Source organism: Melanerpes formicivorus, unplaced genomic scaffold (assembly GCF_026170545.1).
Source record: "Melanerpes formicivorus ecotype bairdi unplaced genomic scaffold, bMelFor1.0.p_v2 SCAF_16, whole genome shotgun sequence".
Classification (NCBI taxonomy): domain Eukaryota; kingdom Metazoa; phylum Chordata; class Aves; order Piciformes; family Picidae; genus Melanerpes; species Melanerpes formicivorus.
Window position 1 is genome coordinate 8,145,617 of NW_027142368.1, and position 13,196 is coordinate 8,158,812.

The following is a 13,196-nucleotide window of genomic DNA, read 5'->3' on the forward strand; positions in this document are numbered from 1 at the left end:
TTTGCCACATCCATTCAGCTCCCACATCCTCCAGAGTCCCGGGTGCGCTCTTCTACCCCCGGCCGTTGTGGCAGGGCATGGGGTGTTCTGCACTACCAGGTCCTGACCTGTGATGATCCCAGCAAGGCAGGCACCCAGGCTCCATTAAGTGTCGTTTAAATGGCTATTTATTATAGCTAATAAAAAAGAGTAACAGTAATAACAGTATTCTTGTGTCTCTTCAGGAGCTGGGTACCCTGAGCGGCGCAGTATCGAGTGGGCACCTGCTAAGGGCGCAGCAAGGCGCCCTGCGGAACTATGACAGGAGTTTTCTTAGAGATACTCCATACCTCACTCCCACTGCAGAACAGAAACCAGCCCGGCCGAGCCAACCGCCGGAAGGTGCCTGTGTGGAGGGCTGGCAGCGGCCCCAGCAGCACCGCCCATCCGGGTCTGTCCCGCCCCGCCGCGACAGTGCCGGAGGGCGCCCTACGACCCGGGCCCGGCGTCCGCCGTGTCCCGGCAACGCCGCGACCCCGCGCGTGGCGTCACCGAGCCGCGCCAGGAGCCAGAGCCACTGCCCGTGCGCCTGCGCCGCTCGCCGACGGCCGGGGCGCGCGGGGGAGCGGCCTCGCTCCGGTCCCCGTCGGGAAGCGAGGAGCAGGATGTCGGGGCGTTGGGGTGAGGTTGCTGGCGGGATTCCTTCATCCGCGGCCCCGCGAGGGCTGGCACGCCGCCTGGAGTAGGGGCACCCTGAGGGCAGCGCAAGGCCTGGGACCGGGCAAGCCTCTGGTTGCGGGCGCTTTGAACCAAGCCCGGCGGCCCGGGGCCCTGCGCCGGGCCTCGATGCAGCGTTCATCAGGAAGGGAAGGGTCGAGCGGCGGCTCCCCGGGGGCACGGCCAGGGGCGGGGGAGTGGGCTGTGCCCCGCCCCGCCGGGCGGTGCGGCCGTGACGCAGCCGAGCCGCTGCGCGCGGCCTGGCTCGAGCGCGGCGGGTGGTGGTGGTGTTAGGGTGGAGGGAAAGTAGCTGCTGGGGCCTGGTCATGAGGGGTTAGTGGAGGCGCCCCGCTGGCTGCGTTTGGAGGGGCTGGCAAGGGAGAAGGCCGGTGGCAGGTCCCGTTTACCCGTGGGTAGTTTTGCCTGGCTCTGAGCCTGAAGAATATACAAAAGGAAACGCTTCTGCATATGTCTATGCAGGGTAGTTTTGTGTCAGGTTTCTGTGTGACAGAGTGACGTTACTGGTTCCGCAGATTGACGCGGCACAGGGGTGAAGGGTTACGCCGCTGGGAGGTGGTGCTTCCAGTGTTACCTTCGGGGTGTGTGCGCTTACCAAACGCAGTGTCTAGGGAATGAAAGAGGAGGTGATTGGAGGGTGACTCAGAAGGAGAAAAGGGACTAGAGTGGGAACACATCTGAGAATTGAAACTGGTAAAAATTCAAACATTAAACTGGAAGTTCGTGCTCTTGTGTGAAATACTGAAACATTTTGTAGAATGCTGTGCTGTGAACTCACTTTATGTGTGCTGTGTTTACCACGGCAAGGTTTTGATAGCTGTAAACCATGTTCCTGGACAGTGCTGTGCTCTAATGCAGCTATACATGCGTGTTTGTAATGCACCTGGCATCAGATTATTCCATATTTAAATGAAGTGTGGTATTCTGCAATTAGCTTGCCATTGCAGGCTTCTGTGGGTTAGAAGTCTTAGTATAAAACTGCTGGTTTGTGGTACCAGTAATAAACAAACAGAATTAATTTGAGCCAAAGGAAATTTTGAGGGAATGTCAAATGAGTGGGATCAAGGGGAAGAGATTAATAAAGACTCAAAATCAGAAGGAGTTGACTGGGTTATGCAGATCAGGAGATTGCTGGATCTGTTTACAGATGTGGATTCCTTGGCTTGCCAGTTAAAGAATGCTGTGAGAGTTCTTTTGATCTGACAATCTGATGGAAGAAAGCTAGTTCCTATGGTAGTGTCTGTGTACAGACATACATTGATATGCTTATTTGTAGAATTCTGATTTTCACATGCACAAATACTTATGAAAAAAAGCAAGGATTGTCATATAAGTTACCATTGTCATCCTAAGATTTTATTTTTCATTCCATTTGATGGTTATGTGTCTGTGTTGGAGCTGCTGAAAAATCTGAAAAAATTACCTCTAATATCAAGTATTGCTGTAAGCAAAATAATACCTTTTTTCATAAGGTGTGAATGCCACATTCCAGTCTCTAAGTGTTCTGCTTTGTTCCTGGTTTGACTGTTCAAGTTGTGTTCCTGTAGGATTAGACTGGTTACTGGGTAGCTAAGCTCTTACGCCAGGAGAAAATTGAGAGAGTAGCCATTTTAAGACATACAAATGTAACTCTCTAAAATATTTTTAGCAGAGACTCTCCAAGTGAATGAGAACTTCTTTCTACGGAACTGAGGTGAAGAACTTCACCATGGGTCAACAAATTTCAAATCATACACAAACTGTAATTAACAAGTTACCAGAAAAAGTAGCAAAGCATGCCTCTTTGGTTCAAGAAAGTGGTTTCCTAACCTATGAAGAGTTTCTGGGAAGAGTAGCTGAACTTAATGATGTGTAAGCCTTGCTTTGTTTCCTTTTTTCGTGTTTGACACAGACCTTGTATGCAATATATGCTCCTGTGCTGGCTAAGCCAGAACTGGTCATCTGGTTTTCAAATGATTCCTTCAGTTCTTAAAGTTTCTGTAAAGGTGCAACGCTACTTCCTTTGTGCCCATCACTTTTGGTAAGAGGCAGCAATACAAGCCCAATAAAGATGATAGCTACACTAGGAAGCTATTGCCGTTTGAGATGACCTTTGTGGACGTGCAGTGCTGTTCTGTATTAACAATGAGATGTGCCTCATCTGAAACCAGTGATTAAGATAATCCCAAACAAGAGACTGCATAAATAATATTTTTTTCTAGATGTCTGTTGACTGCTAGATTGACAGTAAACCAAAACTGAAGAAAAAGCAAAGTTGTCATTTTAACCTGGTATTTATGGTACAAAATTACATGAAGTGAAATAGGAAATGCTGAAAAGGGGCTTTGTAGTGTGTGGATTTTGCTAGTGTTTAATGTGAATTCGTATTTGATTCAGAAATTGTCAGTAGAGTGTCACATTTTTATGAATGACCTTCAGGAACAGATAGCTCTCTTCTGGGTAGATGCATGAAAAGATTTTGCAGAACATTACTTCGTTTTACCTGAGAATCTTAAGTGTATCGGAGTGTAACTAACTCCAAAATACTGTTGGTCAAAGCTTTTTTAAAATTTCTTTACAGTGTTTGCTTCAAGCTCAGTGTAGCATAGTGAGACACTGGAACAGGTTGCCCAGGGAGGTGGTGGAGGCCTCATCCCTGGAGGTTTTTAAGGCCAGGTTGCATGTGGCTCTGAGCAACCTGATCTAGTGTGAGGCATCCCTGCCCATGGTAGGGGGATTGGAACTAGGTGGTCCTTGAGGTCTCTTCCAGCCCTAACAATTCTGTGATTCTGTGATCCTTCTGACTGGTATGGAATAGACCTTTGTGTCAGTGTTACATTGAAAAAAACAAATACAAAGCCAGAAACCCCTCAGTGTCACCTGAAGCTTTCACCTGACTGCTTCATTATCAGTATATACTAACAAAAATCCACCTCATCTGCATGTACTGGTACTTGCATACTTTTTTTTTACATACATGGTAAGGAAATAACCCTTTTATATTGGACCACAAGATTGTATGGTTACTGCAATAAACAGTGAAATTATGTATAAATGAAAATGTCTGGAAAAAACACTTGATGATGCTGGATCAAAAGACTTGCACATCATTTTCTGAAATCTACTGTGCAATTTAAATTGAAGTAGACTGTGGATTTTGAATTTAATGACAAGAAGGTCATTACCCTTTAATTTCGTGTCTTTGGGCAAAATTGATAAAATCTCTTTAAGGGTAAAGATCACAGAGGTGAGCAGTAAATAATAGCACATTGGCCAAGGTTCCTGATCTCTGCATGTCTGGCAGATGATGTACAACTGATATTCCTTTATTTCAGTACTGCAAAGTTGGCTTCTGGACAAGACAAACATCTCTTATTTGAAGTGCAGCCTGGTTCCGATTCTTCTGCTTTCTGGAAGGTGGTCGTTCGGATAATATGTACTAAAGTAAGATTGTGGAGAATTGGGGGGAGTTGTGTACAGATATTTGAGGACTGTTGCTTTTGCTGGTGAAATTAAATACTTGCTCCATATATTTTGAGTGTATTTTGCTACATGTGGTTTTTCAAGGGTACTATTTGACTTAAAGTCTATATTCTAAGTTTCTGCAAAAAGCAGCTTAACAACATTTGATAGCTACGTTTAAGGGACTGATATCTTTCAGGGGAGTACTTACAGCCTGTTAATTGCAAATTCATATAATTTCTGAGCTCAAGTCATGATAATCAAATAGTACAACAAACTGGGAACTACATTGATAGTAGTAGAAGTTAGCCACCAATTGCAAGTGCTATTAGTTGAGCTAGTGTAAATATTCTGATTCCTTAGAAAACCAATTTAAATGTCAACTTAATTTGAGGACTATGACAAAACTTAGTAAGTTTGGTCTTTCAATGTGGAGGTTTTGAGCAATGTCAGGTAAAAATCTGATATGTAATTGTAAACAATTCTTCTGTGTTAAGATAAACAAAACAACTGGCATCGTGGAGGCTTCCAGAATCTTGAACTTGTATCAGTTCATTCAACTATACAAAGACATTACGAGTCAAGCATCAGGAGTTCTTGCACAGCGTGGTACTTCTGAAGAACCTGCTGAGAACTTGATGTCTGTGTCATCTTGTCAGGCCAGCTTGTGGATGGGAAGGTATTTTGGTATACTCTAGCTTCTGACCACAGTTACAGTATTGAAGTTTTGGATGGCATGTGTAAAACCTGAACTACAAACACTTAAGGATCAAAACTGCATGCTCTTGGCAAGATGCAGAATTTGTATCATCACAGAGATGAATAACACACATTCTCTTGTACCAAGAGAGCTGTGGTGTCCTTGGGTGAAACTGTTGGTGCTACCATAATTCAGCATCAGAACAGTAATTTTAATGATCAGTTCCTATATAGACATGGTATGTGTTGAGTCTTCTGAATAAGGAAAAGGGAGGAAATGGAATCAATTGCAGCTACAAATCTAGGGGGGTTGACAGTGTTTGTTTAAACAGATTTTGTTATTGTTCCACTTAAACTTTCTCTTCCTCTTACATTTTGGCATGTGAAAGTTCCCATCTGTTGCCACTAGGAACTCATTGCTATAGTAATAATTTAACTTGTAAGACTGGAAAAATGTGAACTGCCTCACACATGTTGACATCCTGCTTTGTTTAACTAGAGGAAAAGCACAAGGCTGAGGTCAACACCTGCAAAATAACTTCAGCTCAGACCAAATGTAACAGCAAGAAACTTGTCACCCCTTCCCTGTGTGGAAATGTTGCTACCACTAATTCCTTTGTTTTAACATTCTGAATGAGTTCAGAGTTCCAGTTAATTTTTGAGTGAGGTAGAGAAAGGTTTTACAAGAAAAAGTAGTAAATACGTAGCTCTTTATATCAAGCAGTGAAGAGCTGGTAGCCAGGTATTTTAGCAAGACAAGTTGCTGAGCTAGTTAACTGTCTTCTAGACTATCACACTCCAGCTGTAAAAATGAGAGAGATGCACTCTGTTGTCATTCACTGGCATTTTGATGGTTGGCACACAAGATTATTGAACATACATTCTAGTAGTGATCATCTTGATATACATGTTTTTATGTAGGAGACAAACCAATACACAGGAATTTGGCCATTAAGGAGTAGTTCAGCCTGACACTGTGTATCACTAGTTTTTGATAGCTTGAGGCTGACCTAGGCTGGGATAATGTAACTAGGCCATTCATAGTAGTGCACATTCCTTGCAGATAGGTACAGGTATTTTTTCTGTCCATCACTAATTATTGAAAAGTAGTAACTACTGTAGTTACTAGGGCAGGATTATAAAACTTACTAGTTACCAAGGAGAAAATACTCTCTTCTGCAGGGTTAAACAGTTGACAGATGAAGAGGAATGTTGCATCTGCATGGATGGGCGTGTTGATTTAATCTTGCCATGTGCTCACAGTTTCTGCCAGAAATGCATTGATAAATGGTAATGTATATAAAATTGTATTCTTTATTTTGTAGTATGTACTGGTCACCTGGTATCCTCAGTTTGGACAGATTCCTTAGTTCCCATATACTAATGTCTGAAGATACTAGCTAGCTAATGCACATATGATACGTAATAGGCTTGAGTAAAACCAGACTGCAGCTGAAGAGAAAACATCTGAAAATTTTCCCTTTGGAAAAAGTGATGTGTCTGTGTTTAGCCCATATCTGGGGCTAACCTATAGTAGTTGCTCTATCACCTGATGATCCCTTTGCCCCCTAGAAAGGGGAACTGGGAAAAGGAGAGAAAACCCACAGGCTGAAGTGAAAACAGATTTAATGAAACAGCCAAACTAATCCAAATATAAAGTATACCAAGTCATACTCAGCCCAGTGAATGTATAGTGATCACAATAAACAGGAATGCAGTCCTCAGGAGCAGATGAAGGGAAGAACCCAAGCAGAAAACCTCCACCTCTTCCAGTAAGCTTTCACCTTTATACTGACCATGATGTTTATGGTCTGGGAACCTGTGAACCAGCTTGGATAAGAGATGCACTAGCTGACTAAAAACTGCAAGTGGCTTGCAGCAAATGAATGGCCTAGGATTATGTCCCTGCAAATCCAGGACAAGATTTGAAAGTAGTTTTTAGCATTTCTTTTGTAATTTCTTAGCTCTTTGTAAAATGAAATGATTGTTTCTTGCTTTAAAACTAGAGAAGACAGGGTATATGGTAGAGCAGGCATGTCATTCTTCAGAAAATCCCATTAAAAACTGTTGTTTCTTTAAAAGGAAAAAAACCCAGTAGTTTGTAAGACTGTGGAAATAGGAAGGTAAGGTGGTCTGTCATACCTCTTATTAGGGAAATAACTATCAGAGGTTTTTCTTTTCCCCCACACATCATGCTTTCCCTTGAAACAGCATACATTTCACTAATCAAAAGACATGAGACTGTCGGAAAAAGATTTCTTTTCAACAGCAACATCTTCATATTATGTATAACATGTATCCTGAAATAGCTTCATAGTGGACTGAACAGGCTTCAGCTTCTACACTGTCTGATACACCAGTTGTTGGAAAACTGAGAAAAATTACTTTCTGGAGGAGGCCATTTCGAAGACCTACAGGGATTAGGCTGTTGTTCTGGCAGTCTAGCATGAGGTGATACAGATACTCTCAGTTTAAGGCTATTTTTTTACTAGTTACTGAAAATGATTTTACATTTAAGTCATGTAAATCTGTGACTAAGAACTTGTTTCGTGGCTTTGTCAAAGGCTTACCAAGGAGCTTACTTTCAAAGCACAATGCTCCCACAAGGAAAAAACTTAGTAAAAAGCTCTAGATCTAAGTGTAACAAATAACTTTTCTGGGGAAATATATTAACATCTATCAGCAACACAGGGTTTAGTTTAGTGACTGTGGTAGAGAACAAATTATATTCTACTTTGGCCAATCTGTCAGCTGAACTAAATTATTTTGGTATTCAGTTTTTACAGTGCATCTCTTATTAACCTAGGTGCATAATAGAGGCTCTTAGCTCAGAAGTCTAATTGTGACCACTGAGATGGTCCCTCAGGACCCCATCCCCTTCTGTCAACAACTGGAAACTTCAGTGGGCTGAATGATCCAGGAGAAGGATGTCTTTTTCTCTCTGTACAGGAAGCTTATGGGGAGTGGTTTCTAAAGTACCTCAACTGAATGTCTAAAGACAGGAAGAATTATCTTAGGCCATGGATTTCTATTTAAAATTTCTGAACTGGTAGCTAGAAGCATTCTGTTTAACCTGAGCAAACTTCATTACAGGGAATGTTACTCCAAATGTATCACTCCAAGAATAGATCTACATTCAAAATCATTTGCCACTCTTCCTCACAAAGGAAAAATGTGCAGACAAACGTTTAGGTGGTTTAATCCAGTTAACCTGATTGTTCTTGAAGTTCACACTGGGTTGTTGGTTGGTTGGTTGTTTTTTTCATTTGAAGGCTCTTTTGGCTATTTTGTGGCCAGGAAGACACCATCGATGAGAAATACACATTTCTTTGACTTCCTAACAGGAGTGATCGTCACAGAAGCTGTCCTGTTTGCCGTCGGCAAGTGACTGGGGCGAGTGATTCTTGGGTGGTCTCAGATGCACCTACAGAAGATGATGTTGCTACTTACATACTTAACATGGTAGATGAGGCAGGCCAGCCTCACAGACCCTGACACTGGCCCACAAGTTGATGGTAGCAGAAGCACCTGAAGCTTTCCTTTCCATGAACATCTCTTTACCTCTTGCCATTTTTCCACAGTCTGTCTGTTCTTGGCTGCTGTGAATCTATGCTGCTCTTTTAAAACAAGGGGTGACTGGGCTAGTGTATGTGTGTGCAGTCTTCATTATTAATCTATGCTTCCAGTAAATTCTTTGATCATTAACAAAGTTTATTATAACAATAACTTTTGATACTAATTAACAATTCAACTACTAGATGAAGCAATTTATAACAGCACAACTACAACTGCTGACCGCTGTTTGACCATCACAGTGTGCTGCTACAGAAGATGAACCATGTCGGCTGGCTTGACCTCACCGTTCTTACCATTAAAAACCACTCCCTTTTAATTTCATGACAAATGTGAATAAAGATGATGAGTTAGCACTAATGATTATTAATTTTACTACTGAAACTTGAAGATGTCCCACTGCCTGTACTTTAGTAGCCAGTTATTGCTGCTTTTAGTGTTTACAGATACTGATTTCAGTCTCATCTGAGTTTTAGTATTATTTTTAATCTGTTTTGGCGAGTGTAGGCAGCTTTGTAAATGTACTTGTGCACTTCCCTTTATTCTTCTAACAAGATTATTTCTTAGAATGTTTTTTAAATATGATATTTGGCATAGTTGTCTTAGCCTAGACGCATTTAACAGTTTCATACACGGGTCTAAACAAAAGTAAGTAATTTTCTTTATAGTTTTTTGATCAAGAACAGCCACAGTTATTTTTAAACATTTAGGCATATCTGAAGAGAATGACTTTATTTGAATTAGCAGTTAAAGCATGCATTTAGTCTGATGCTGTGGTTTTATCTTCTCTTGAGTTTTTGAAGTGATGAAATCAGTTATAAGGTATACTAAGCATTACATACAGTGATAATCTAAGTAAGGGTGCTGTGCTTTATATCTGTAAGTGCAATATGCTTTCATGTAGCAGAGAGAAACTCAGAAATGTTGCTTGCAGTGAGATGTGCATGTGACAGCTTGAGGAAAAAGGGGTCTCAACTGAAGTTCAACAGTGTATTTCTGTGTTTAGCAGAGTAAAATCTTTAAAGAGCTGAGTTTAGACAGTCTAAAATAAATTGTTAGTATTCAGGAAACCCATCTTAAGCCTCTTTTGCATAAATAGTGTTATGGAAATCAATTGCTATTGTAGAGAGTTAATTATTTTTAATATATATATTAACAAGTATTGCCCTTTTAATTTGAGGCTATTGAGAAATACTCCTGTGTAGCATTTGAAGGAGTATCAGCACAAAACTTGCTTACTATTAGATTGCATTTTTAATTACCATGCTTGTTAAAATTCAAGGATGCCATAAGGCTAAGGCCATTTATTACAGAGAGGTTCAGAACTGAAAGGCATGTGAACTCTTAAGATTAGCACATGTGGGATATTTTTATTAATTGGATACAAAATAATTCAATTACATTGGAAAACACCTTGGGAATTGCTCTATTATACTTCTATTTCTTGAAGAATGTGCATAGCCTATGGCAACCACTTGAGCTTGGATTAAGACACAATTTGTTGTAGACATCAAAATGGGATAAGCAACATAGAATTCTTGGGTGTATCATCTAAAAGCCAGTATAGCTTATTGTGTAAATCTGTAGTTATCTGTTGAGGAAATCCACTTATGAACGTATATAGCTTTGAACTAATATTTTTCCCTTTGTTAACCCTCAGATATCAATGAGGTATTCTTTAGAAAATGTATGGACTGTTTGGCTGCATAAAGACTGTTGGTATTTGGGCTGAAGATTAAGGACATTTCCACTAAATTATTTGCAAGTACTCCTGATCACAGAGCAGTTTGATTTCTTTTTTGCTGTTTGAGCTTGCATTAGTCCATGTTCAGAACTTTAAACTAACCTCTGAATTTTTTAGAGTTTTTATATCACTGGAACAGAAAGAGCATCTAAATTAAAGCTGCAAGCTAACTTTATTTTTTGAGTATTTCAAGAATTATACTTCTGAGATTTTATAAGTTGACTTTTTGCTGTGAACTTACATGAACTTCGTAACGTGTAATTTTGTAATGATTCAAACAGGTTGTTAATTGCAGCAATTACAATATAAACTAATGCAAAAATTATTGACATAGTGAAAAGGTAAACTTTGTATTCTGTACAGCTTTTTTTAATTAAGTTGCTGTAATTCACACTGTAGGTACTGTAATGTGTGCCTTGTAAAATATATGTACTGTATGTTATATGGGATAATAGGTATATTAACAATGAAAAGCTAGTAATTTGCTGATGTTTGGTATTGCCTAGTCTGAATTGCTACCTTTAGCAAACAGTTTTGGAAAGGGAATCACATTGGCAGGGGCATAGCAACGGATTCCAGAAGCTAGACCTCGAAAACGTGAATTACTACAAATAGCTGTTGATGGGGGGCATTATAAAATACTAAACTTTGTTGTGTTAGGTGAAAATTTCTTACAGGTTTAATGTGAAATTGTAATTTAAACATTCTAGATTCGTATTAATAGCTAAGGACATTTCAGTATATTAAACTTTGTGTATAAACGGTGCAATAAAGTTACTTTGGAAGGAATGCAGACATTCTTTTAAACTTAAGAAATCTCTTGGCTTTAATACCATAAAATTCTGAAAAAAATTTAATCTGAATACACTTCCATTGTGTTGGAAGCACAATTATTGGAAATAGGAATGCATAACTTGCTGACAAGCATCTAAGTGTGAACCAAACACTACTAGTGAATGAAGGCCCAGCTGTCTGTATTTGGTGATCAGATCAAAACAGGGATGTTGGCTGAGGCTAGGTGTGGTACTGGAATGTCATCTTGCTTATCAGAGCAGTTAGCTGTTCCAGGCAAGGATGACTTTTTCCCCTGCAGAAGATACCAATCTAGAAAGCTGGTGAAGAAATGTTTGTGCAACCAAAAAGCCCACTTGGTGATACAGCTACGGTCACACCCCTGCACTTTACATAATAGAACCCCAAGGTATCAATGCTAGCCCTTTTGGAACCCAAGGTGTGGGCCAAAATTTTGTCCCAGAAGGGTGTGTCCTCAGTGCTACCCAGTGTGTTTTGTCCTGGGTAATTAGGTCAGTAATTATGAGTTGCATTTTCTTACAGCTGTAGAGCAACTAGTGCATCTGACTGCTGAAATGCAACCAAACCTACAGCAAAACTGGGCTGTTTATGTATCTGGTGTTGAACTTGTAACAACCCACCATAATTGGCATCTATTAAGAGATAAATCCAGCTGCTCCTAGCCCCCCCCAATCTCTGAGGACTCTGCTAGAACATAAGGGGGTTCATCTCTTACTGAATTTACCCCCACTTCACATAACACATTATACAGGTGGTTATAAGTATCCATTATGAGTCAAATGTCTCTTGAAATTTGAAGCGCCCTGTTAAGAAGGTAGCTTAAATGCAGCTCTGAAAAAAGACCAAGTACATGCTCTGATTCTTCTGTGTACCTTCTGTCAAAACAAATTCTGCAGAACATTCTGCAGGGGATGGAAGAATTAAACAAACAAACAAATGCAGCTCCTTAAAAAGGCAGTATTGAGGAGTAGGCTTCTTCAGGGAAAGATTCCTTTTTTTTTCTTTAAGTTTTTGTTGTTTTTTTCCCAGAGAAATGTGACTTACTTTTTTCCCAAGTTACTTCACCATATTTCTGACAGCATTCTTAAGCTTTGAAATATGAAAATTTGGAGTATTCTTGACATATTTTTTCCTGTTTTTTAAAAATAATTGAAGTATGTAATTAATGTAACTGTCTCCTCTGTCTAGTTACTTGGTTTGTCTGTTTGGACCTTTCGAAGTCAAGTGAGAAATGGGAGAGGAATTCATTAACAGATCAGGAAATTAAAATTGGCAAACTTACCAGTTGACAGACACAGCAGGAGGTAGGTGTACTTGAGGAACTGACAAATAATGTATATTTACTAGGTTTCAGATTTAGACATCATATTTATTTTAGTGGGAAATGGCTTTTTCAACTTCTAGAGCTTTCCTTTGAAGGTAATTTTATATAAAATGATAAAGGTTTTCTACTCCATACTCCTCACAGTTCTGGAAACAAAAGATCTCTGTGATAGATGGTTGAACTGAACTGTTAAATTCCACCCCTATGTGGCTGGATGTCCCAAATGCATTATTTTTGGAAGGGAACATCTTAGCTAGGGTCCTCTGTGCTTTATGTCCCACTAAATTGTGAACAGTAGCCGCCTCGGGGAGCCTTAAAGGTGCTTGACATACGTGGGAGCTATGTGTTAACCTGTCTGGCCTTAATTCCTGACACTGTGTATGCATTTATTATTTTTGTATTCCCTAAATACAGGGGCTGTGTTCTGGAAGTAACTATGTTGTGGCTTAATATTACAGTAAAGAATTCTTTTCTTTGTTTTCTGTTGTTAAAGCATTCTTGAATATAGCTTCCCATAAGGTTTTATCCTCACATGTTTTGAGTGAATGCAATTCTGCTTTCACATACGCAGATCTTAAAATTTAGTATGTTCAAAAGTGGCTTTTTTGGGGTGTGTGATTTATTCAGATGCCCAGTTCTACAGACTAAAATTTATCATACGGCAACATCTTCTTTAAGGACCAAACATTCTTTACCTGTTGCTACATGTAGCTGAGATTAACTTGAGTAGGTCAGCTTTCTTTTCCAGTATATGATCACCAGATGATGTGTTTTGCTGTTAACTAACCACGTTATGTCTGTGAGGGACCTGGCAACACATTCTACTTTTGTATCTGAGCTGGCAAGATGTTAATTAAGCTCTCCAGCTTAAAATATTCAACACTGAAA

General features: G+C 40.2%; 1 protein-coding gene across 2 annotated transcripts; it reads left to right on the plus strand.

Moving 5' to 3' along the window:
• Positions 1–458: 458 nt before the first annotated feature.
• On the plus strand, positions 459–12,786 carry RNF141 (ring finger protein 141). Of its 2 annotated transcripts, none has more exons than XM_068148004.1 (6): positions 459–660; positions 2,363–2,565; positions 4,029–4,137; positions 4,653–4,834; positions 6,037–6,144; positions 8,199–12,786. In XM_068148004.1, exons 2-6 carry the CDS (start codon positions 2,381–2,383, stop codon positions 8,347–8,349), a joined length of 735 nt encoding a protein of 244 aa, XP_068004105.1. In that variant the 5' UTR covers positions 459–660; positions 2,363–2,380; the 3' UTR covers positions 8,350–12,786. The 2 variants fall into 2 exon arrangements, with proteins under 2 accessions (XP_068004105.1, XP_068004106.1); XM_068148005.1 differs by having other exon boundaries at positions 2,366–2,565.
• Positions 12,787–13,196: the final 410 nt, after the last annotated feature.

Bases quoted from the DNA above. Each gene is read 5' to 3' on its own strand.
- RNF141 (XM_068148004.1), top strand. From the start codon at position 2,381: ATGAGAACTTCTTTCTACGGAACTGAGGTGAAGAACTTCACCATGGGT. The intron at 4,138-4,652 runs GTAAGATTGTGG...TTCTGTGTTAAG, and splicing joins TTCGGATAATATGTACTAAA to ATAAACAAAACAACTGGCAT. The intron at 6,145-8,198 runs GTAATGTATATA...ACTTCCTAACAG, and splicing joins CAGAAATGCATTGATAAATG to GAGTGATCGTCACAGAAGCT.